Source organism: Heptranchias perlo, unplaced genomic scaffold (genome assembly GCF_035084215.1).
Source record: "Heptranchias perlo isolate sHepPer1 unplaced genomic scaffold, sHepPer1.hap1 HAP1_SCAFFOLD_63, whole genome shotgun sequence".
NCBI classification, from domain to species: Eukaryota; Metazoa; Chordata; class Chondrichthyes; order Hexanchiformes; family Hexanchidae; genus Heptranchias; species Heptranchias perlo.
In genome coordinates this window covers 290,228-315,609 of record NW_027139655.1, presented here as the reverse complement: position 1 = coordinate 315,609, position 25,382 = coordinate 290,228, and the positions used below count along the sequence as shown (strand labels likewise).

General features: G+C 46.2%; 1 protein-coding gene across 2 annotated transcripts in view; it reads left to right on the top strand.

Annotated features, from left to right (window-relative positions):
- Nucleotides 1-17,514, top strand: part of LOC137317671 (NACHT, LRR and PYD domains-containing protein 3-like) — a 33,905-nt gene extending 16,391 nt beyond the window's left edge. The window contains exons 1-9 of one of the 2 annotated variants that reach the window (XM_067980838.1): nt 1,936-2,273; nt 3,547-3,642; nt 5,675-5,841; nt 8,469-8,637; nt 8,743-8,808; nt 11,808-13,545; nt 15,107-15,193; nt 15,669-15,836; nt 16,010-17,514. In XM_067980838.1, coding sequence (XP_067836939.1) covers nt 3,579-3,642; nt 5,675-5,841; nt 8,469-8,637; nt 8,743-8,808; nt 11,808-13,545; nt 15,107-15,193; nt 15,669-15,836; nt 16,010-16,097 — 2,547 coding nt within the window. In that variant the 5' untranslated portion in view covers nt 1,936-2,273; nt 3,547-3,578 and the 3' untranslated portion in view covers nt 16,098-17,514. Of the gene's footprint in view, nt 1-1,935; nt 2,274-3,546; nt 3,643-5,674; nt 5,842-8,468; nt 8,638-8,742; nt 8,809-11,807; nt 13,546-15,106; nt 15,194-15,668; nt 15,837-16,009 lie in introns of those variants that run through there. The other variant, XM_067980837.1, reaches the window with a different exon arrangement.
- Nucleotides 17,515-25,382: the final 7,868 nt, after the last annotated feature.

Here is a 25,382-nt window from a genome sequence, read left to right as displayed (position 1 = left end):
CTCACCCCATCTATGGCAGTTCTGCTTTAGAATCTTAGAATCATAGAAAATTTACGGCACAGAAGGAGGCCATTCGACCCATTGTGTCCGCGCTGGCCCAAAATGAGACATGCAGCCTCACCCCACTTTCCAGCACTTGGTCCGTAGCCTTTTAGGTTACGGCACTTCAGGTACACATCCAGGTAGTTCTTAAATGCGATGAGGGTTTCTGCCTCTACCACGCTTTCAGGCAGTGAGTTCCAGACCCCCACCACCCTCTGGGTGAAAAAATTCTCCTCAGCTCCCCTCTAATCCTTCTACCAATTACTTTAAATCTATGCCCCCTGGTTATTGATCTCTCTGCTCAGGGAAATAGGTCCTTCCTATCCACTCTATCTAGGCCCCTCATAACTTTATACACCTCAATTAATTCACCCCTCAGCCTCCTCTGTTCCAAAGAGAACAACCCCAGCCTATCCACTCTTACCACATAGCTAAAATTGTCCAGTCCTGGCAACATCTTCATAAATCTCCTCTGTCCCCTCTCCAGTGCAACTACATCCTTCCTGTAATGTGGCGACCAGAACTGTACCAGTACTCAAGATATGGCCTAACCAGTGTTTTATTCAGTTCCAGCATAACCTCCCTGCTCTTACATTCTATGCCTCGGCTAATAAAGGAAAGTATCCCGTATGCCTTCTTAACCACCTTATCCACCTGTCCTGCTACCTTCAGGGAACTGTGGACATGCATTCCAAGGTCACTTTGTTCCTCTATAGCTCAGTATCCTCCCATTTATTGTGTACTTCCTTGCCTTGTTTTCCCTCCCCAAATGCATTACCTCACATTTCTCTGGGTTGAATTCCATTTGCCACTTTTCTGCCAACCTGACCAGTCCATTGATATCTTCCTGCAGTCTAGTTTTCCTCCTCACTATCAACCACACGGCCAATTTATATATCATCTGCAAACTATCATGCTCCCTATATTTAAGTCTAAATGATTAATATATATCACAAAAGGCAAGGTGCTTAGTACTGAGCCCTGTGGAACCCCACTGGAATCAGCCTTCCAGTCTCAAAAACACCTGTCCACCATGACCCTTTATTCCTGCCACAGACAATTTTGGACCCAACTTGCCACTTTCCCTTGGATCCAATGGGCTTTTACTTTTTTGACCAGTCTGCCTTGTGGGACCTTGTCAAAAGCCTTTGCGAAAATCCATGTAGACTACATCAAATGCACCACCCTTAACAACCCTCCTTGTTACCCCCTCAAAAAATTCAATCAAGTTAGTCAGACATGACCGTCCCTTCAATCCATGCTGGCTGTACTTGATTACTTCGTGCTTTTCCAAGTGACAGTTTATTGTGTCCCTCAGAATTGATTTCAATAATTTGCCCACCACCGAGGTTAGACTGACTGGCCTGTCATTACTCAGTCTGTTGTGCGCTCCCTTTTTAAACAACGGTACAACATTAGCAGTCCTCCAATCCACCGGCACTACGCCTGTATCCAGTGAGGATTGGAAAATGAAGGTCAGAGCCTCCGCTATTTCCTCCCTTGCTTCTCTTAACAGCCTGGGAAACATTTTATCTGGCCCTGGTGATTTATCTACATTCAAAGATGCTAATCCCATTAATACTTCCTCGCACTATGTTGATCCCATCCAATATTTCACACTCCTCCCCCTTAACTACAATCTCTGCATCGTCCCCCTCTTTTATGAAGACAGATGCAAAGTATTCATTAAGAACCATACCAACATCTTCCACCTCCACACATAGTAAAGCCTTCAGTTATCCCGGCTCGATGTTCTGCAATTCTCTCCCCAAACCTCTCCACCTCCCTCTGCTCCTTTAAGACCCTTCTAATATCCACTTCTTGAATCAACCTTTTGACCACCCCTTCTTTATTCAGCATCCATCTTTTCTCTGATTCGGGTTCTGTGAAACGCCTTGGGATATTTTTTGATGTTAAAGGCGCTATGGAGATGCAAGTTTTCGTTGTTTATTTATTGTACTAGTGCCAGTGTGAGAGAAACAGCAGGAACTGAATTTTACAAAGTCTCAAACTTGGTTATAAAGTAATGCCGCCGAATAACTTCGAGAGTTTGGAGAAATTACTGATCTGAGACTTAATCACTTTTACATTTCCACAGTGGGGAAAGGAAAGGACACTGACTGATAGTTTGATGGGAAACGCGTGTGTGGGGTCGTACACAAGTGGAGAATCTTCAGAGTAAAACAGCAGCCATATCGACCAATTATATATTGATGGCGTTTTCTGAGATTGTAAGATGTTTAAAGCTATACAACAAATAAATTCTGTGCATCACCTAAGGGTTTAAAGTTACACGAACCATAACATTTCACATTAGTGTTAATATTCGAACAGTGGTAACTCTCCTCACCTCCTACAGTGCTCATTAGTGTTAATATTGGAACATTGGTAAATCTCCTCACCTACAGTGCTCATTATTGATAATATTAGAACAGTGGTAAATCTCCTCACCTACAGTGCTCATAAGTGTTAATATTAGAACAATGGTAAATCTCCTCACCTCCTACAGTGCTCATTCGTTTTAATATTAGAACAGTGGGAAATCTCCTCACCACCTACAGTGCTCATTAGTGTTAATATTGGAACAGTGGTAAATCTCCTCACCTACAGTGCTCATTAGTGATAATATTAGAACAGTGGTAAATCTCCTCACCTCCTACAGTGCTCATTAGTGTTAATATTAGAACAGTGGTAAATCTCCTCACATCCTACAGTGCTCATTAGTGTTAATATTAGAACAGTGGTAAATCTCCTCAACTCCGACAATGCTCATTAGTGTTAATATTAGATCAGTGGAAAATCTCCTCACCTCCTACAGTGCGCATTAGTGTTAATATTAGAACAGTGATAAATCTCCTCACCTCCTACAGTGCTCATCAGTCATTTGCTGACACATAAGAGATGTGGTAAATATATTCTAATAGAAGCACCAACCAGGAGACATCTCCCTGAACACATGGACAATGTCACTGCCCACAAACACCAGCGGAATCACACCCAGCTATATATTGTATTTGTGGATAGGTATCATATTCATATTCTGAATTTAATAACGTAGCTCAACAAATCAAAAATATTCAATACATCTGTAAATTAAATGATACAATACCCCCAAACTGTGTAAAACCGAGTGAATGTTCATTTAATTCATCAATGATCACCCTCTCCATATTTCCCTCCAGAATATTCACTACCTCAGGAATAACGCTGGTTCTGGCCTGCACTGTTTGAGTAAATCTTACCAATGGGCACTCCCAGTCCAGAGTCTTGTCCGACGGGAACTGGGTTGTGGAGATCAGAGGGACCCACTGGATTTCACTGAGCAGCTGTCTGTATCACACCTGATGTGGGGTGTTGATCATAACACTCGAGAAATTCTCGATCCCAGAACTAACAGCTGTTGTACTGATGGGGGAGAAGAGACTGGATATCATGTTTAACAAGAGAACGTTCTCATCATTTTAATATTTCTGTCTAATCCTCCCAGTAATATATTTATTACAGAGCATCAGAATCTGGGAACGTTTGTCACCACCATGGCTGAAGGACCAAACAGGGGAGAAGATCCAACATCTTCAACAAGAATGAGAATGGAAACAGGTAGGTTCAGAAAATTCATCAAAATATAATTTCTCTCCTGACAAAGGATCCAGATCAGGAGCAAGAACCTGCAGCTCACACAGGAAGAGGTAACAACACAGATACTGTGTAGATAGAGGGAAGTGAGTGACCATCTGGAGGGACATTGCAGTCACAGGTGGAGGGATCTCCTGAGTACTGGAATTGTCCAATAGATACCTGATGTTGGGGACTGTAAGGTGGATAGAGACAGTGACTCAGAGGATGGGGAGCAGGGGGACACCCCGAGTGGGGTGGGGGTGAGAGGTAGGCGGGGCACAGGAATAGGAGAGTGATAGTGGTGGGAGATTCTATAGTCAGGGGAATAGAGAGTCACTTCTGCTGCCCTGAGTAGGTACCGAATAGTAAGTTGCCTCCCTGGTGCTAGAGTGAACAACATCCTGGAACGCGTGGGACCATCTCTGAAAAGGAAGGGGGATCGGCAAATAGCCATAGTCGGAAACAATAATACGAATACGATTATAGAGGGAATATTAAGATTTAGGCTCGAGACTGTAAAAACAAGCCCTCCGGGTGGTGGTCTCCAAATTGTTTTACACTGGGCTGCTTAGGATGGAAATATGAGTCAGGTCAATGTGTGGCTGCAGGGCTGGAGCAGGAGGGAAGGGTCCACGGTCTTGGGGATCGAGTGAGTTCAGGGAGAAGGGACGGGACGGTCACGGTCTGAACCGACCAACAATGGTTTTACAGACTGGGTGAATGGAGCAGGAGGGAAGGGTCCACGGTCTTGGGGATCGAGTGAGTTCAGGGAGAAGGGAAGGGACGGTCACGGTCTGAACCGAACAACAATGGTTTTACAGACTGGGTGAATGGAGCAGGAGGGAAGGGTTCACGGTCTTGGGGATAGAGTGAGTTCAGGGAGAAGGGAAGGGACGGTCACGGTCTGAACCGACCAACAATGGCTTCACAGACTGGGTGAATGGAGCAGGAGGGAAGGGTTCACGGTCTTGGGGACTAGAGTGAGTTCAGGGAGAAGGGAAGGGACGGTCACGGTCTGAACCAACCAACAATGGTTTTACAGACTGGGTGAATGGAGCAGTGGGACGGTCATCAGCTGATATGACTGGAGGGTGGGAAACATCCGGGCCTGAGACTAGAGAGTGGAATTAATAAAACTGTTGGAGCAGGAACAGAAGATTTATGAAATAATGAAAAGTTATTAGCAGGATAAAAGGTAGGAGGTTTTTCAGTATTGGGAGATAAATTATGGATGTTGAGGGGGGGAAGAAAAACGAATAATGGATAAAATTCCCCAAAAATTGGAGTTTGGATTACGTTTTATGTCTGTGAATGTACAAATCATTCCAAACACATTTGGAAAGTCAGAAGCATAGGAGATATGGTCCAGGAGCTATGAGACCATATGGTTTAGGTTTACACGGGAATCAGAGCAAAATCTTCCTGGTTATAACATTTTGCGGGGAGTTTAATGAAGATTCTAACACTGATGGTGTTGGTGGGAATGTAGGTGTACTGGAGGAGGATGTGGGACCAGAGTTAGAGATAACTAGAGAAGGATTTGGATCTGAGAAGAATAACCAAAGTAGAGATGCCGCTGGACCTACAACCAATGTGGTTAAATGAAGTCAGGGAGGAGACTTTGGATATAAAATCTGCGCTGATGGATTCGAAAGAGACAAAGTAATGTATCTGTTCAAGAAAGAGAGAAGATAAACTGGGTAACTGGAGATCAATTAGTGTACATCAGCAGTGGGCAAACTACTTGAATCTGTAATTCCAGGTGGAATTAATGAACATTTAGAGATATAGGGGATGATCTGTAGACAAGTCGTGTTTCACATAATTAAACACCGGTTTTTAAGAATTGACTGTACGGATTGATGGAATGTAGCACAGGCGGTGTATATGGGTTTTCAGAAGGTGTTTGATAATGTGGCTCACAGGAGGCTTCAGCCGTTTGGTATAAGAGGAAATGTAGCCGCCCGGATAGAAAGTAAATAATGTGTTTAGTTTTCTCCATTTTTGTTCACAGATCCGAACACTGCAATCACTGAGTTCCTGACAAAGTGCGACGATTACCAGCTGTTCCAGTTGACGAAATTCTACCGGGACAGACTAGAACAGGCGATTGAAGAAGGGGTGGAGGGACTCAGTCTCATGTTAACAGGCGAGGACCATTTCAGTGGACAAGAATATCACGTAAGTGGGATGGACACAGAATGAGTTTGGATTATTTAAACGTAACAGAAGTGACAGAATATCACATCTTAGAATCACAGAATGTTACAGAACAGAAACAGGCCAAAAAGAGGAGAAATGGATAAAACTGAAAATTTTGAATCTGAACCAATGATACGAAGAGATGATAATACCCAATGGATCAGTCAGTATCTGTACAGAGAAAGGACAGGGTAACGACAACAGCAACATGCATTTATATCGCGCCTTTAACATAGTAATTCGTCCCAAGGCGCTTCACAGGCGCGATTATCAAACAAAATTTGACACCGAGCCACACGAAGAGATATTCAGAGAGGTGACCAAAAGCTTGGTCAAAGAGGCAGGTTTTGAGGAGCGTCTTAAAGGAAAGGAGAGCGAGGTAGAGAGGCGGAGACGTTTAGGGAGAGAATTTTCAGAGCTTCTGGACTAGGCAGTTGAAGGCACGGCCACCAATGATGGAGCAACGACAATCGGGGATGCACAAGAGTCCAGAATTGGAGGAGTGCAGAGATCTGAGGGGTTTGTAGGGCTGGAGGAGGTTACAGAGATAAGGAGAGGCAAGGCCATGGTAGGATTTGTGCAAAATGATGAGAATTTTAAAATCGATCAGTTTCCGGATCGGGAGCCAATGTAGGTCAGCGAGCACAGGGGTGTTGGGTGAACGGGACTTGGTGTGAGTTAGGCTATGGGAAGCAGAGTTTTGGATGAGCTTAAGTTTACGGAGGCTGGAATGTGAGAGGCCTGCCTGGAGACCATTGGAATGGTGGAGTGTGGAAGTGACAAAGGGATGGTTTCGGTCTTCCCAATATTTAATTGGAGGAAATTTCCTCCGGACGCAACTATTCCAATGCTCTCCTGGCCGGCTTCCCATCTTCCGCCTTCTGTAAACTTCAACACATCCAAAACGCTGCTGCCTGTAACCTGTCCCTCCCCCGTCCCGCTCACCCCTCACTCCGGTGCTCGTTCACCTATCGCAGTTCTCGAATGACTTCAATTTTCAATTCCCATCCTCCTGTTTAAATCACTTCATGGTCTCGCCCCTCACTAGAATTCTCTATTGCTCTGACTCTGGCATCTTGTGCCTCTCCCCATCGCCCGACCAGCGGTGGCCTAGCATTCCGTAGTTTATGGACCCAGGCTCTGGAATTCACTCCCGAAACCCCTCCACCTCTCTATCTCCCTCTTCTCCTGAAAATTTGATTCTTTATCCAGCTTTTGGTCATCCCTAATAATATGCCCTCCTTTGTCTCAGGCCCATTGTCTGATTCCACTCCTGTGAATCGCCGTGGGATATTTTTCTATATTAAAGGTGCAATGTTGTTGTTGATGAATCAAGATGTTCACAGAATATTTTGCCCATGTTCAGAATGGATCAGAACCCGGCCCAGTGATTACTTTATGTGCTCAATAAACTGGGAGATCCATCACGGAGCAGCTCCTTTCCTTCTCATTCTCAGTCTTTGTCTTTCACTCCACTCCTCAATATAAACTGGGAGATCCATCACGGAGCAGCTCCTTTCCTTCTCATTCTCAGTCTTTGTCTTTCACTCAACTCAATAAAAACTGGGAGATCCCATCACGGAGCAGCCCCTTTCCTTCTTATTCTCAGTCTTTGTCTTTCACTCCACTCCTCAATATAAACCGAGAGATCCCATCACGGAGCAGCTCCTTTCCTTCTCATTCTCGGTCTTTGTCTTTCACTCCACTCCTCAATATAAACTGGGCGATCCCATCACGGAGCAGCTCCTTTCCTTCTCATTCTCGGTCTTTGTCTTTCACTCCACTCCTCAATATAAACTGGGAGATCCCATCACGGAGCAGCTCCTTTCCTTCTCATTCTCTTTGGGGATAGAATATAAAAACAGGGAGGTATTGCTGCAGTTCTATAAGGTATTGGTGAGACCGCACCTGGAATACTGCATACAGTTTTGGTCTCCATACTTAAGAAAATACATACTTGCTCTCGAGGCAGTACAAAGAAGGTTCACTCGGCTAATCCCGGGGAAGAGGGGGTGGACATATGAGGAGAGGTTGAGTAGTTTGGGACTCTACTCATTGGAGTTCAGAAAAATAAGAGGCGATCTTATTGAAACATGTAAGATTGTGAAGGGGCTTGATCGGGTGGATGCGGTAAGGATGTTCCCAAGGATGGGTGAAAATAGAACTAGGGGGCATAATCTTAGAATAAGGGGCTGCTCTTTCAAAACTGAGATGAGGAGAAACTTCTTCACTCAGAGGGTAGTAGGTCTGTGGAATTTGCTGCCCCAGGAAGCTGTGGAAGCGACATCATTAATTAAATTTAAAACATAAATCGACAGTTTCCTAGAAGTAAAGGGAATTAGGGGTTACGGGGAGCGGGCAGGAAATTGGACATGAATTTAGATTTGAGGTTAGCATCAGATCAGCCATGATCTTATTGAATGGTGGAGCAGGCTCGAGGGGCCGATTGGCCTACTCCTGCTCCTATTTCTTATTCTCAGTCTTTGTCTTTCACTCCACTCCTCAATATAAACTGGGAGATCCCATCACAGAGCAGCTCCTTTCCTTCAGTCTCAGTCTTTGTCTTTCACTCCACTCCTCAATATATTCATCATTATTCTTTACAGAAAGTCACTGAGCTCGCGGAGAAGGCAAACAGGACGGACAGTTCCAAACTTCTCCTAAATCTGGTGATGGAGAAAGGCTCTCAGGCCCGAAGGAAGATGTGGGAATCCTTTGTGAAAATGTACAGATTACCAAAGTTGGACAAAATACTGAAAGAGATTCAGGAACTTGGTACGGTAAAATCACACACTGAATTCAATTTCAGATTGAAACACTGCATAATTTACTATAATATTACACAGATCTGATTTCATGAAAGCTCATTGATTTAAACAGGTCCTGATCCATTTGATTATATGAACATCGGACGAGGTTTATCTGAAATACCCAATCACCTGAAAGGTAAGTGATGAAATGGAGATTTCAAACCGTTTATTTCACTCCTGAGAATCAGAATGTTTGACTGTAGTCTTTTGTTTAGAGATTGTCAGAATCTGGGAATCAGAAATTCAAAGGATGGAGGAAAGAGAATAAACGTTCATTTCAATTTGTCGTTAATTCTGTGAAACCACTTGCATCTGGCAGGATCCTAATACACTGCAGCACTTCATACACTTCTGTGAGATGCCCTGGTATAGCAGGAAAAACATGTTTTGCGCAGCCTGAAGTTAAAAGTCACAACTTGTTTTGAATTATTGGTAAGTTTGTATTACTCCAGTTAATCCAGCTGCCTACATTCCTGGCAGCATTCTGAAACGCTATGAATCCCCAGACACACCTGGCAGGATCCTGACACACTGTGAATCCACATACACACCTGGCAGGATCCTGATACACTGTCAATCCCCATAGACAACTGGCAGGATCCTGATACACTGTGAATCCCCATACACACCTGGCAGGATCCTGATACACTGCCAATCCCCATACACACCTGACAGGATCCTGATACACTGGGAATCCCCATACACACCTGGCAGGATCCTGATACACTGTCAATCCCCATACACACCTGGCAGGATCCTGATACACTGGGAATCCCCATACACACCTGGCAGGATCCTGATACACTGTCAATCCCCATACACACTTGACAGGATCCTGATACACTGGGAATCCCCATACACACCTGGCAGGATCCTGATACACTGCCAATCCCCATACACACCTGACAGGATCCTGATACACTGTGAATCCCCATACACACCTGACAGGATAATGACACACTGTCAATCCCCATACACACCTGACAGGATAATGACACACTGTCAATCGTCATACACACCTGGCAGGACCCTGATACACTGTCAATCCCCATACACATCCGGCAGGATCCTGATACACTGTGAATCCCCATACACACCTGGCAGGATCGTGATACACTGTCAATCCCCATACACACCTGGCAGGATCCTGATACACTGTGAATCCCCATACACACCTGGCAGGATCCTGATACACTGTGAATCCCCATACACAGCTCCTATGTGCCACACAGATGTCCTGGGCTGACAATCCATGAGCAATGCCATGAGCCAGATGTTATGGGTTACCTGCGCCCCGAGAAATCTGCCCACCATCAACTGTAGGGAAAGAGGTGGAGAAATGCGAAATATTAAAATGTTTTCATTTCACAGCAGAGAATGATACATTAAAATGTTCGATCTGATCTGAGAAGATGCACAGATGTTCACTCAATAGTTCATTAATCCGTGGAGGATTGTGAGGGAAAGACAATGTTCAGGGTAATTGGGAAGTTATGGGCGAGCTTCAGAATGGCAGTGAAAGAGAGAACCTTATTCCACTGAAAGAATAGTCCTTTAACTCAGGGGTCTTTTTATACGCAATATAATGACTGATGGAAACAGATTTGTAATTTCCCAAACCTTCATTGCAGGAAATTCAGAACAAAATGAAACAACAGAGTATAATTATTGGGAGAACAGTTGAAATGAACTGTGAATGTTTTCTGCTCTAACATTACACTGAGTGATGTGGGCAGTAGTTCTAATTCTAATTCTAATCGATGATATGAAAGGACTGTTCGAAAAACACATTCAATGTAGGTGTAAAACTGCTGCAAAATTGTTGACAATTTCTGAAACACAATATAACAGGAGAGTGAGTAAGACAGAAATGGCCATTTGGCCCAAATAAGCGTGGCCCTGTTGGAGAGATGACCGCACCTACCCCTCCTCTCAGTGTATCCACAGAAACATGTTCAATTGTCTCTTGACCCCACTTACACTGCTCCTTTAGTGTCCTTCCCAGGCTCTCTGGCCCTTTGGGTGAGAAAATTACCCTGACTTCCCTTCCCCGTTATTAATTATTTTGTTGATTGTGAACTTGCTTCCTGTTTCCGATGTGTATATTCAAGACTGAGATCGATAGATTTTTGGGCACTAAGGGAATCAATGGATTTGGGGATCGGGCGGCCAAGTGGAGTTAAGGTCGATCAGCCACCATCTTCATGAACGGCGGAGCAGGCTCGAGGGACTGTATGGCCTACCCCTGCTCCTGTTTCTTATGTTCTTTCTAATGTTGGGAATTCCACTGAAACCTTTCAAGACCGAAGTCTCTTGCCCAAACAAAATACATCACCATTCCCTCAACCTAAACTCCAAAACCTTAAATTATCTTTGAGTCCCATCTGTCACTTCAGAATGGCAGTAACCTTTACCTCTGATCAGGTGACTATAGAAGTGCAGGCAATGCACCAGATAACCTCCCACGTCCAGTTTCTAAAAGGTTCCCCACCACCGAGGTTAAACAGTGAAACTTCTGCCCATTCACAGACTATCCCTCTCCCAGTGCCCACAATATCCCAGATAAACTGCCCGAGGTCTGATACAATAACAGTGGGACTTCTGTCCATTCACAGTCTGTCCCTCTCCCAGTGCCAAAATATCCCAGATAACCTGCCCGAGGTCTGATACAATAAGAGTGGGACTTCTGTCCATTCACAGTCTATCCCTCTCCCAATGCCCACAATAACCTATTTCCCATTTCCGCAAAAGGTCAGCACCACTGACGGTTTCATAAATTATTCCATTGGAAACTCTAGTTTCGTATAACAGAATCATGTGTGGATTTGTAATGAGATGTCCAAGGTACAGGGCAGGGCTGATTGAATTAATCATCAGAGGGAAAATATCACCTTCATAGAAATCTCCATGTTCAGTAAATATTAGAATCAAGTGAGGATTTGAAACTTCTCTCCGCCATGATTCACTTTCAAGCGAGGTTTTCAGTAACTGAGTTTAATTTCCTGCTCACACCTCTATTGAAGCTGTGAATTAAATCTCGGAAAATTTTACTGAATCGTAAAGTGATATTGAGAATTTGTTTTTATGTCAATGCATCTTACATTGAGAACCACTTTCTGTCTGTTCTAATTGAAGATGTTCAACTGAAACACAAGGAAACACTTCGGGTCCAAACTGAAACACTGAGAGTGAACACGATCCTAATAAAGGAGAAGGTTAAGATTTTCCAGCTGGTCAATCTATACACTGAGCTAACGGTCATTTCTACTGTTCGAGATCGGACACTAGTAGAACATGAACTGCTGGCAAGAGGCAGAGACCATGAAGAGTGGAGAGAGAAACATCTCCGGAGAGAACTGGAAAAAATCCGAACTGATCAATTGTTCCAGAGCAGTTTTTCCCGGAGAAAATCCAAATCTGGGAGTTCAGTAGCAGTGAGCGGAGTCGCGGGGATTGGAAAAACAACAATGGTACAAAAGATTGTTTATGACTGGGCCACTGGGAAAATATACCCACACTTTCAATTTGTTTTCAGTTTTAAATTCCGCGAATTGAACGCGATTAACTGCAGAATAAACCTGAGGAATCTGACACTGGATCTGTATCCTTACTTTGGGAATATTCTGGGAGAGCTCTGGAAGAACCCAGAGAGATTACTGTTTATATTCGATGGTTTAGATGAATTCAAGGACAGTATCGATTTTGCTGACAATCGAAGAAATACAGAACCTCAGTACATGTGCACAGATCCTGAAGACTGGTGTGAAGTGTCTGACATTGTGTACAGTTTAATACAGCACAAGCTGCTCCCAGGATGTTCAGTGCTCGTGATCAGCCGCCCCACTGCATTACATTTATTGGAAAAGGCTGAGATCAGTGTCTGGGCTGAAATCCTGGGATTTGTTGGTGAAGAACGGAAGGAATATTTCAACAAGTTTTTTGAAGATCAGGTGGTGGCAGCAGCTGTTTTCAAACATGTGGAGGAGAACGAGATCCTGTACACCATGTGTTACAACCCTTCCTACTGCTGGATCCTCGGTCTGTCACTGGGTCCCTTCTTCACACAAAGAGACAGGAAACATCAGCGAGTTCCCAAGACCATCACCCAACTATATTCCTACTATATTTACAACATTCTGAAAAACCATGGCCGAGAGATTGAATCCCCCCGTGACGTGTTACTGAAGATCGGTGAGATGGCCTTCACTGGAGTCTCCGAGAAGAAGATTGTGTTTAGAAATGGAGATTTGATCAAGTACAATCTGCAACCTTCCCAGTTCCTGTCTGGGTTCATGATGGAACTTTTGCAGAGAGATGATTCTGCCCAGAGTGTGGTTTACACATTCCCGCACCTCACCATCCAAGAGTTTGTAGCCGCACTCGCACAATTCCTGACTCCAGATCCAGGGGACATCCGGAAACTCCTCAGTGAAGCCCACAGCAAGGAAGATGGGAGATTTGAGATATTTCTCCGTTTTGTTGTTGGTCTCTCCTCCTCACAGTCAGCTCGGCCCCTGGAGGAGTTTCTGGGTCCATTTCTTCATCAAACAATCTGCGGAGTGATTGACTGGGTGAAGGAGAAGGTTGAAGGAGAGATTGGAAAGACAGAGAGTGAAACTGGGAAATGGAACCTCCTGAACACATTCCACTACCTGTTTGAGTCTCAGAATAAAACACTGGCTCGGGTCACAGTCGGATCTGTTGAAACACTTACATTTAATGGATTGCGACTGACCCCGATTGACTGTGCTGTGTTGTCTCATGTCATTGGACTCTGTGATACAATTAAATTCCTCGATCTGGAGAACTGCTACATTCAGTGTGAAGCACTCCAGCGGCTGGGACCCGCACTGCACAAATGCCAGGTTTTGAGGTAACTGTTTATTTGTCTCTAACTGTTAGGCCAATTGCAGAACAGTCACGGATTGTATTGTTGCTCGGTAATGAAGAGAAACAAACAGTTCAGTTAAATCAGAGAGAAGCAGATTCAACACAAATATGACAAATAATAAAAGAATCGGTTCGTAATTCCCTCAGGACTGGAGAATCTTAAATGGATCCTGGTGAACCAGTCAGGATTTCACAGCCCTTATCGGATCAGTAAATACAGGTCACTGAAAGAGTCTGATAATTTAATTGTAATAAATTATATTTATTGCTGTTTTTCTCACTGCCTGCGATACGTCCATTGAAGAGATTCCTTCTCACTGTTACTTACACGTAGACTGACACTAATTGCAGCAGTCTGTGTGTCGGAGCATCCCACCCTCTTACCGAGGTGTGGGGGCAAGTGACGGTCACCGGACTGTCAACGTGTGTAGGAGAGGGAAGCAGAAACACCAAACATTCAATAACAAAGAGCAAAACACAGCTTTCGGGCAGTCAACCGCCAGTGGGCGAGCTGAGCTTTCCCCGCAGGAGGTCGGTAAGTTATCTCAACTCATCAATGACACAGCCCTTCACACTCTGCAATACATCCACCATCTCATCACCCAGCTGGCAGCACTCGTGCCTCTGAGTCAGAAGGTCGTGGATTCAGGCCCCTCGCTCATTAATCCAGGCCGACACTTCAGTGGGATTTTGGAACTAAAATCTGTCGGTAAAAACGTTCCAATCTAACGGGTTGTGGGGTATTAGCCCAGGAGTACAGACACACACAGGCCAGCGGTGTGGCCCCACACAAAGCGGGAGACTCCTGGGTTAACCAGGGGGCAGTGAACCCGGGATATTCCCATAATCTGCCCCCGTGTGTGTGAGGCCCCGCTCGGGGAGGGAACTTCAGAAAAATCCCCATAAACTGTCGGGCCCGTTACACCTGAAATAAATATGGAGACAGTTTAATGGGCATAAAGAGAGAGACTCCCCTCCCCTGTAAACAAGGAGCAAATGGACATTTAAAACTTGTACCAGGACAGAATAAACACTCCTTATCACATGAAATCCTGGGGGACGGATTTTACAGCAGCCGTTAGCGCCGTTTCACAAAATAACTCACCCCGAGATATTATACAGATTAATATAATACTGCATAAAGTACAGGAAATCACCGCTTTATTATTTAATTCGGGGAAAATCGCCACATTCCCATAAAATCTGGGATTTAAGCAGCAGCAGAAGTGAGACAAGTTTCCCCAAACATGATGGGATCGGCCACTGACCTCCAGGAGGGTCATTCTGATCATCAGGGAATGAGACCGGACTGAGGGACATTTAAAGGCATCACACAGACAGCACTTTATTTAATAAATACATTTACTGACAGTCACTGAATCTATGGGGAGTTGGACAGAGTGAGATTCATTGTCCGTGACAGGGAAATCTGGTTATTAATTTCCTGAAGATTTTTCAGTGTTTCCTGTAATATCAGAGAGAAATTGTATTAGATCGGGGATTGGACTCAGTTTGTCTCTCACGCTCTGTCTTTTTGTGTTTAGACTGGCGAGCAATAAATTGGGAGATTCAGGAGTGAAACTATTGTCTGCGGCTCTGAGGAACCCGGACTGTAAAATACAGAAACTGGAGTAAGTATCAGACTGTGTGAGATTGTGTTTATAATAACTGGATATGTAACACGGTACATCAATCTCAGTATAAATAATAATAATGCAAATAAATACTGGAAATATACTTTGATTCCTGTTATCTCTGCTCGTCTCTGTCTCTCTCTCTCTCTGATCTCCAGGTTATGTGATAACGATCTCACAGCTTCTTGTACCGAGGATCTCTCCACCGCTCTCAGTACAAACCGGTCACTGACGGTGCTTAAACTGAGTAATAATAAACTGGGAGATTCAGGAGTGAAACTACTGTCTGCGGCTCTGAGGAACCCGGACTGTAAAATACAGGAACTGGAATAAGTCCCAGACTCTGTGAGATTGTGTTCATAACAACTGGATATCTGACACGGTACATTAATATCAGTATAAATAATAATAATACAAATAAACACTCGGGATTTACCATGATTCCTGTTATTTCTCTCTCTCTGATCCCCAGTCTATGGGATGTCAGTCTCTCAGATTCTTGTACCGATGATCTCGTCTCCGCTCTCAGTACAAACCGGTCACTGACGGTTCTGGACCTGGGATCAAATTCCTTCACAGACCGATCTGTCCCCGCTCTCCGCTCCCTCATACTGACCAGCAGGAATCTGGAGCGGATCTGGTGAGTGTTTGCGTTAATGTTCAATGTAATAAATAAAATATCAATGGGATTCAATCCCTTTTTATGGGTAATATTTGTCTGTAATTATTATTGAAATATTTACCCCAGTCTCCCTGTTATTTACACTGTTGTTCAATCTGTTTATTTCCTGTTGAATCTTTAATCTGTTTCAGGCTGTGGGGGAATCAGTTCAGTTCAAACGGAAATAGACACCTGGAGTCACTGCAGGAATTCAGACCCAGACTGAGAGTGGGAGTGTGAACATTTCAATTTATAACCATTCCTGGTCTCATTATATGAACATTTCAATTTATAACCATTCCTGGTCTCATTATATGAACATTTCAATTTATAACCATTCCTGGTCTCATTATATGAATATTTTTGGCCGATTCTCTGTCCCTCCCCTTTAACTGGCCGCGCTCCAGGTTTAAATCCTAACGGCCCTTTAACGGTTTCCAGCTCGAGCTGAGCGAGCGTCGTCTCCCATTGTGACGTCAGAGGCCCAGCGCCAGGGTCACGAGACTCAGTCACCCGGTCCCCCAGCGCTGATTCTGCCGGATATCCGGGGCTGGATGGTCGCCAATGGGGCACTGGGTCAATGGACAGACAGGGAGGACCCAGGGTGGGGCTCAGTCTGGGCTGCAGTGAGACACTGGGTCAATGTACAGACAGGAAGGGCCCAGGGTGGGGCTCAGTCTGGGCTGCAGTGAGACACTGGGTCAATGTACAGACAGGAAGGGCCCAGGGTGGGGCTCAGTCTGGGCTGCAGTGGGACACTGGGTCAATGTACAGACAGGAAGGGCCCAGGGTGGGGCTCAGTCTGGGCTGCAGTGGGACACTGGGTCAATGTACAGACAGGAAGGGCCCAGGGTGGGGCTCAGTCTGGGCTGCAGTGGGACACTGGGTCAATGTACAGACAGGAAGGGCCCAGGGTGGGGCTCAGTCTGGGCTGCAGTGGGACACTGGATCAATGTACAGACAGGAAGGGCCCAGGGTGGGGCTCAGTCTGGGCTGCAGTGGGACACTGGATCAATGTACAGACAGGAAGGGCCCAGGGTGGGGCTCAGTCTGGGCTGCAGTGGGGCACTGGGTCAATGTAGAGACAGGAAGGGCCCACGGTGAGGCTCAGTCTGGGCTGCAGTGGGACACTGGGTCAATGTACAGACAGGAAGGGCCCAGGGTAGGGCTCAGTCTGGGCTGCGGTGGGGCACTGGGTCAATGTAGACAGGAAGGGCCCAGGGTGGGACACAGTCTGGGCTGCAGTGGGACACTGGGTCAATGTACAGACAGGAAAGGCCCAGGGTGGGACTCAGTCTGGGCTGCAGTGGGACACTGATAATTGGATTCGGTACTCCTGGGTGCCTCTCCCAGTGATGAGTCAGAATCTGGAACGTGTCCCTGAGCACCGCGTGGTCAGCTGCCGAGGCCCAAAGCTCTGGAATTCTATCCCTAAACCTTTCCACCTCTCCGCCTCTCTCTCCTAATTTACTATGCTCCTTAAGACCTCCCTCTTTGACCAGCCTTTTGACCACCTGTCCTAATATTTCCTTATGTGGCAAATTATGTCTGATTGCTCATGTGAAGAACCTTGGGATGTTTTGCTAATATAAAGGCGCTATATAAATGTAAGTTGTTGTCCATATGCTGTGTTAATAAAACTCCACCGTTTACTTCAGCTCCGGCCTGCCCCCCTCATTATTTAAAATAAAATTACTGGTTTTCGTATTTTAAAATATTGAATAAAGGTTCCTGGAAACTACGTCACACATCCTCCAACTGGTACCATAGATATGGCCGGTCGGTCTATTCACCGGGTGGGTCTTACGCGGTGTGGGGGGGGGGGGTCTGGATATGCAATTTACACAAATTGTGTGGAGCTCAGCTGGGGCTCCACAAAATGGCCGCCTGACATGCGACTTAAAATGGCCGCAATGCAACGCAAAATGACTGCCATGCAGCTTTTGCAAAATGGCTGCCAAGAACCAGCCAGCAATATCACAGAATGATATTTCCCTGAAGCAATCCATTCGGACCTTCGAGCCTGTGCAGGCTCTTTGCAGTTGGTTCCACTCCTTTCCTCAAACCGAACAATGTGTTCCTTTTCAAGTATTTATTCAATTTCCTTTTGAAAGTTACTATTGAATCTGCATCCAACACCCTTTCAGGCAGTAAATTCCAGAACATAACATCTCGCTGCGTAAAAATAATCCTTCCTCATGTCACCTCTGGCATTTTTGCCAATTATTTTGAATGTGTGTCCCCTGGTTACCGGCCCCCTGCCACTGGAAACAGTTTGTCCTTATTTGCTCCATCAAAATCCCGCAAATGGCCGCTCTGTCCCCTCAAAGTTGTGCCATCTCCCCGAAACACAAGCATCATTTTGAAATTGTAACAAACCCTCGAAGCCCGTTCAGCAGTTCATGTTCCCGACGTTAATCTCCTCTCGGCCCCTGTTTGTCTCACACTGGGTTAACGTGTTTGTTTAACATTGCAGGCCGGGCTACTTTAACCCCAGGCTTTAACCTGGTGACATCAGAACGGTCACAATCGAATGGGAACATATTAAACCGAGGCCCCAAAACCAGAGCCCAGAGAGGAAATTAAACCCCAGGGCAATAAACAGACCGAACTCACGTGGGCCCTGTTTGGTTGCAGCCTGTGGAGGAGGCCTCGGTCGGTCCCCTCTGGGGGAGGCCTCGGTCTGTTCCCTTTGTGGGAGGAGGCCTCGGCCGGTCCCCTCTCAAGGAGGCAATGGGCACCCCAGAATAATCCAGATTGGCACTCTTTATATTTAGGCCACCACCACAATAACTGCTACTACAACAACAATAACTTCTATTCACAATATATATATATATGTATTTACTCATGGCCAGCACGGCAGCAATCTTGGACAAAATGGCGGCAAGTCCGGTGGTCATCTTGCACAAAATTGCGGCAAGTACGGCGGCCATCTTGGACAAAATGTGGGCAAGTATCACGCAGAGTGTCCCCAGTGATATCACAGTATCTGCGGAGTGAACCCAATCACCCCAGTGTTTTAGAGATTGCACCCAGGGATCCCACAGTGCAGCCAATCACCCCGGAGGGATCGCAGAGTGGCAGTGTTTATATTTAGACCACCACCACCACAACAACTACAACAGCAACAACTTGTGTTTATAATATATATAGATATACATACGGCCAAAATGGCGGCATTTTGGACGAAGTGGCGGTCGGTACGGCGGCCATCTTGTACAAAATGGCGGCAACAATTGCACACAGAGTGCTCAGTGATCACGCAATGACCCCAGAGTGCACCCTTTCACACCAGAGTGATTCCAGAGTGCATCCAGTGATCCCAGAATGCACCCAGCCAACCCAGAGTTACCCTCCAGGATGCCAGCGTGCACCCAGTCGCTCCAGGGAACAGCCAGTCACCCCAGAGTGAACCCAGACTGCACCCAGGGCACTCAGAGTGAAGCCAGTCACCCCAGAGTGATGCTGGAATGCACCCAGGGATCCCGAAGTGCACCCAGTCACTCCAGAGTGATAAAGAGTGCAACTAAGAATCCCAGAGTGGCAGTCTTTATATTTAGACCACCGCCATAACTACTGCTACAACAACAGCAACTTCTATTTATTATAGATATATACTATATATATATATATATGTATTTACACTAGGCGAGCATGGTGGCATCTTGGACAAAATGGCGGCAAGAACGGCAGCCAACTTGGACAATATGACGGCAAGTATGGCAGCCATCTTGGACCAAATGTCGGCAAGTACCGCGCAGAGTGTCCCCAATGATCCTACGGTGACCTCAGAATGTCCCAGTGACCCTACAATGACACCGGAGTGCACCCAGTCACCTCAGAGCGATGCCAAATGACAGTCTTTATTTTTAGACCACCACCACAACAACTACTCCTACAACAACAACTTGTATTTACACGACGGCCACAATGGCGGCAAGTACGGCGACCATCTTGGACAAAATGGCAGCAAGAACGGCCGCCGTCTTGGATAAATTGGCGGCAAGAACACAGCCATCTCGCACAAAATGGCGGAAATACCGTGCAGATTGTCCCGAGTGATCCCACAGTAACCCCAGAATGTCCTAATGAACACAGTGACCCCAGAGTGCATTCAGTCACTTCTGAGTGATCCGAGATTGCACCCTGAGATCCCAGAATGCACCCAGTCATCCAAAGAGTGATACTAGAGTGCGCCAAGGGATTCCAGAGGGCACCCACTGATCCGAGAATGCACCCAGTCAACCCAGAGTGACCCGGAGTGCACCCATGGATCACAGAGTTCACCCTGTCACCCCAGAGTATTTACCCACGGCCAGCATGGCGGCAAATACGGCAGCCATCTTGGACATGAATGCGTCAAACACAGCGACAATCTTGGACAAAATGGCGGCAAGTGCGGCGGCCTTCTGGAAGAAAACGTCCGCAAATACGTCGGCCATCTTAGACAGAAATGCTGTAAATACGGCAGCCATCTTGGACAAAATGGAGGTACGTCAACCATCTTGTTTGAAATGGAGGCAATTATCGCGCAGAGTGACCCCATTGCTCCCACAGTGACCCCACAATGTCCCAGTGACCCCAGAGTTAACCCAGAGTCGCACACTATGATCCCAGAGCGCACCCAGTGAACCCAGAGTGCAACCAGTCACACCACAGTGACCCCAGAGTGCACCCCGGGGATTAGGGTGCACCCTGTCTCTCCAGAGTGATTCCAGAGTGCACCCAGTGATCCCAGAATGCACCCAGTCGAACTAGAGTGATACCAGTGCGCGCCTGGAGATCCCAGAGTAAAAGCAGTTAACCCAGAGTGATCCCAGAGTGCACCCAGCGATCACAGAGCGCATCCAGTCACACCAGAGTGAACCCAGAGTATTATTCCCGGACAGCATGAAAGCAATTACCGCAGCAATCTTGGACAAGATGGCGTGAAGTACAGCGATCATCTTGGACAAAATGGCAGCAAGTAGTGATGCCATCGTGGACAAAATGGCGGCAAGCACGGCAGCCATCTTGGATAAAATGGCGGCAAGCACCGCGGCCATCTTGGACAAAATGGCGGAACGTACCGCGCAGAGTGTCCCAGTGATCCAACAGTGGCCCTACAATATCCAAGTGACCCTAGAGTTAACCCAGAGTCGCACCCAGTGATCCCAGGGGGTACCCAGTGATCCCAAATTAAACACAGTCTCTCCAGGCTGATCGAGAGTGCACCCAGGTATGCCAGAACGCACCCAGTCACCATAGACGGATACCAGTGTGCAGCTGGAGATCGCAAACTAAACCCAGTCACCCCAGTGTGATCCCAGAGTATTACACACGGCCGGCATGGCGGCAAGTACGGCAGCCATCTTAGACAAGATGGCGTCAATTACAGCGGCAAACATGGACAATATGGCTGCAAGCACGGTGGCCATCTTGTCAAAACGGCGGTATGTACGGCAGCCATGTTGGATAAAATGCAGCAAGTACGGAGTCCTTCTTGGATAATATGGCCGTAAGTATGGCGGCCATCTTTGACAATATTGTCGCAAGTGCGGCAAAAATCTTCGACAAAATGGCGGCGACGACGGCTGCCATCTTGGTCGAAATGGTGCCAAGTACCGCGCAGAGTGACAGCAGTGATCCCACACTGACCCCAGAATATCCCAGTGACCCCAGAGTTAAACAAGAGTCACACCCAGTGATCGCACAGGGCACCCAGTCAACCGAAAGTGATCACAGAGTGCATCCAGAAATTCCAGAATGCACCCAGTCACCCCAGAGTTGCTGCAAGTACGGCGGCCCTCTGGGGTAAAATGGCGGCAAGTTCGGTGGCCTTCTTGGACAAAATTGTCAAAAAATGTCGGCCATCTTGTCCCAAATGGCGGCAAGTATTGAGGCCACTTTGGACTAAATGGCGGCAAGGACGACGGCCCTCTTCGACAAAATTGCCGCAACCATGGCGGCCATGTTGGACAAATTGGCCGTATAGTACAGCAACCATCTATGACAAGATGTCGGCAAGTACAGCGGTCATCTTGAACAACATGTTGGCAAGTACGGCAGACGTCCTGGGCAAAATGTCGGCAAATACCATCTTGGAAAAAATGGCGGAAATTACCACGCAGAGAGTCGACAGAAACATGAGAGTGACCCCAGAACGTCTCCGTGAACCCACATTTACTCCACAGTACACCTAGTCATCACGGAGTGATCCCAGAGTGCACCTAGAGAACCCCGAGTGCACCCAGTCATCCAAAAGAGATCCCAGAGTGCTCACAGTATCCCAGAGTGAACCCATGGACATCAGAATGATCCCAGAATGCACCCAGTCACCCCACAGTGATCCCACAGTGGCGGAAAGTACGGCGGCTCACTGGGACAAAATGGCGGCGAGTCCAGCAGTCTTGGACAAAGCGGCCGAATTTTCGGCTGCCATCTTGGTAAAAATTGCTGCAAGTATGGTGGACATCTTTGACAAAATAGCAGCAAGTACAACCGCCACCTTGGACAAAATGGCGGCAAGTGCGCACGCAGCTTGGACAAAATGGCGGAAATTACACTGCAGATTGTCGACAGTGATACCACAGTGATCCCAGAGTGCACCCAGTGAACCCAGACTGCACCCAGGCTCCGCAGATTGATCCCAGAGTGCGTTAGTGATCCCAGAATGCTCCCAGTGACCCCAGAGTGATACCCGAGTGGCATTCTTTATATCGAGACCACAACAACTACTAATAATACAACAACTAGCATTTATAAGTTATGTATCATATGTTTATATATATATATTAACACACTGAGAGCATGGTGGCACGTACGGCATCCATCTTTGACAAAATGGCGGCAGGTACGAGGGCCATCATGGAGAAAACGGTTGTTAGTACGGCGGCCATCTTGGACAAAATGGCGGCAAGTGTGGCGGCAATCTAAGTCAAAATGGCGGCATGTATGGCGGCATGTATGGCGTCCATCTTCGACAAAATGGCCGCAAGTACGACGGCTATCTTGGACAAAATGGCATCAAGTAAGGCAGCCATCTTGGATGAAATGGCGGCAAGCACCTCAAGTCTGTTTGACAGGAACAGCAGGAGGCCATTGAGCCCCTCAAGCCTATTAGATTGGAACAGCATGAGGCTTTTCAGCCCTTGGAGCATGTTATACAGGAACTGGAGGTCATGTAGCCACTCAAGCCCATGACACTGGAACAGGACGAGGCCATTTAGCCCTTCGAGCCTGTTACACACGAACAGGAGGCCAATCTACACCTCAAGCCTATCGGATAGCAACAAGAGGAGGCCATTCAAATTCTCGAGACTGATACTCAGGAAAAGGAGGCCAATCAGCCCCACAAGCCTGTTAGATAGTATCAGGAGGAGGCCATTCAGCCCCATAAGTCTGTTATACAGGAACTAAAAGCCATTCAGCCACTCGACCCTATTACGCTTGAAAAGGAAGAGGCCATTCAGCCGCTCGAGCCTGATAGGTATGTACTGGAGGCCATTCATCCACTCAATTCTGTTACACAGAAACAGGAGGCGGCCATTCAGCCCTTCGAGGCAGTTACAATGGAACTGGAGGCCAATCAGCCGCTCAAGCCTGTTACATAAAAACAGGAGGAGCCATTCAACCCCTCGAGCCAGTTACACAGGAATTGAGGCCACTCAACCCTTCAAGCTTGTCAGATAGCCAAAGGAGGAGGCCATTCAGCCCCTCGAGCCTGTTATATGGGAACTGAAGTCCATTCAGCTCCTCGAGCCCATGACACAGGAACAGAACGAGGCCATTCGTCCCCTCGAGCCTGTTACATAGCAACAGGTGGAGGCCATTCAGCCCCTCGAGCCTTTTAAATTGGAGCAATAGGAGGTCAATCAGCTCCTTGAGCCTGTTCCGCCACTCATTTGGATCATGGATGATCTGTATCTTAACTCCATCTACCCGCCTTGGTTCCAGAACACTTAATACCCTTGCCGAACAAAAATCTATCAATCTCCGTTTTGTAATTTCGTATTGGCCCCCCGCCTCAACAGACTTTTGTGGGAGAGAGTTCCAGATTTCCACTACCCATTTGTGTGAAGAAGTGTTTCCTGACATCACCCTGAACAGCCAAGCTCTAATTTTAAGGTGATGCCCCTTTGTTCTGGATTCGCCACCAGGCGAAGTAGTTTCACTTTATCGACCCTATCAACTCCTTTAATCATCTCAAACACCTCAATTAGGTCACCCCTTAATCTCCTATATTCAGGGGAATACAAGCCGAGTCGATGCAACCTGTCCTCATAATTTAACACTTTTAGCACCGATATCATTCTGGTGAATCTGCGCTGCAGCCCTTCCAAGGCCAATATATCCTTCCTGAGGTGCATTGCCCAGAACTGAATGCAATCCTCCAGATGGGCTCTAACCAGAGCTCTGTACAGCTGGAACATAACTTCCACCCCTTTATATTCCAGCCCTCTTGAAATGAAGGCCGACATTCTATTAGCCTTTTTAATTATTTTTGTAACTGTCCACTAGCTTTTAATGATTTCTGTACTTGGACTCCTAAATCTCTCTGCTCCTCCACAGTTCCGAGCTCCTCACCATTTCGAAAACTCTCTGATTATTCTTTCTTAGATCCGAAGTGGATGACCTCACATTTCCTCACATTGAACTCCATTTACCACAGTTTTACCCACTCACATAATCTCTCAACGTCCTGGGAATGCTTGGTGCTTTATTTTGGTTGGAGAATGCTATATATCAGATTGTTACTTTAAAAAGATTACAATTGAATTTTATTTTGTACAGTTTGAACAAGATCATTATTCGCCGATCAGTAAAATGTCGGTGGTTTTCATATAGTGGAGACAGTTCAGAGATAGTTGCTTTTTTGCCAAATTGAATGAAGTCAATTTTTTCTTATTTAAAATCAGCTGAATTTCCAAGCTTGAAAAAGCAGCTGCTCTGTTACGTGAGACTTCACTCCCAATGTCTCAGTGTTTCCGCTTGTCCTGATATCAATGTAACATTTCAAGGGCTACGGGTAATGAACAGGGAAACCCCTTCAGATTATCTCAGCCCACTCGTTCTATCCAGTGCCGAATAGTGCCTGCTCTTCAGGGGGTGACAGATTCACACAACACTAGACCTTGTTTTAGACTTTATCTGCCAAACAAATTGATGAAACAGTAAGAGAATAAACAAATAGGAGCAGTAAGGCAACAGCTTTACTGTAAAGCTCATCCAGATCCTTATTGGAAAATAAAATAATAAATAATTTACAAATACTATACGAAACTGTGACCGAACTTTCGAACATCCTGGTTTTTTGTTGTCTTTTTCTCACAAACTATGGAAGCTGTCGACTTGATTAACATTCTCAGAGATTCCAAACAGACTCACCAGTTTGAAAAAGAGAGGCTGATAAATGCCATCAAAACAGTGACTGGGAGCCAGTCATTTTCAGCAATGGTCTGTTTAATTCAGAAGAAGCTGCCAATCAAAACTGCACAAGAACAAATGACCCCGAAGGTTTGTATCTGAATCAAATGTTTGACT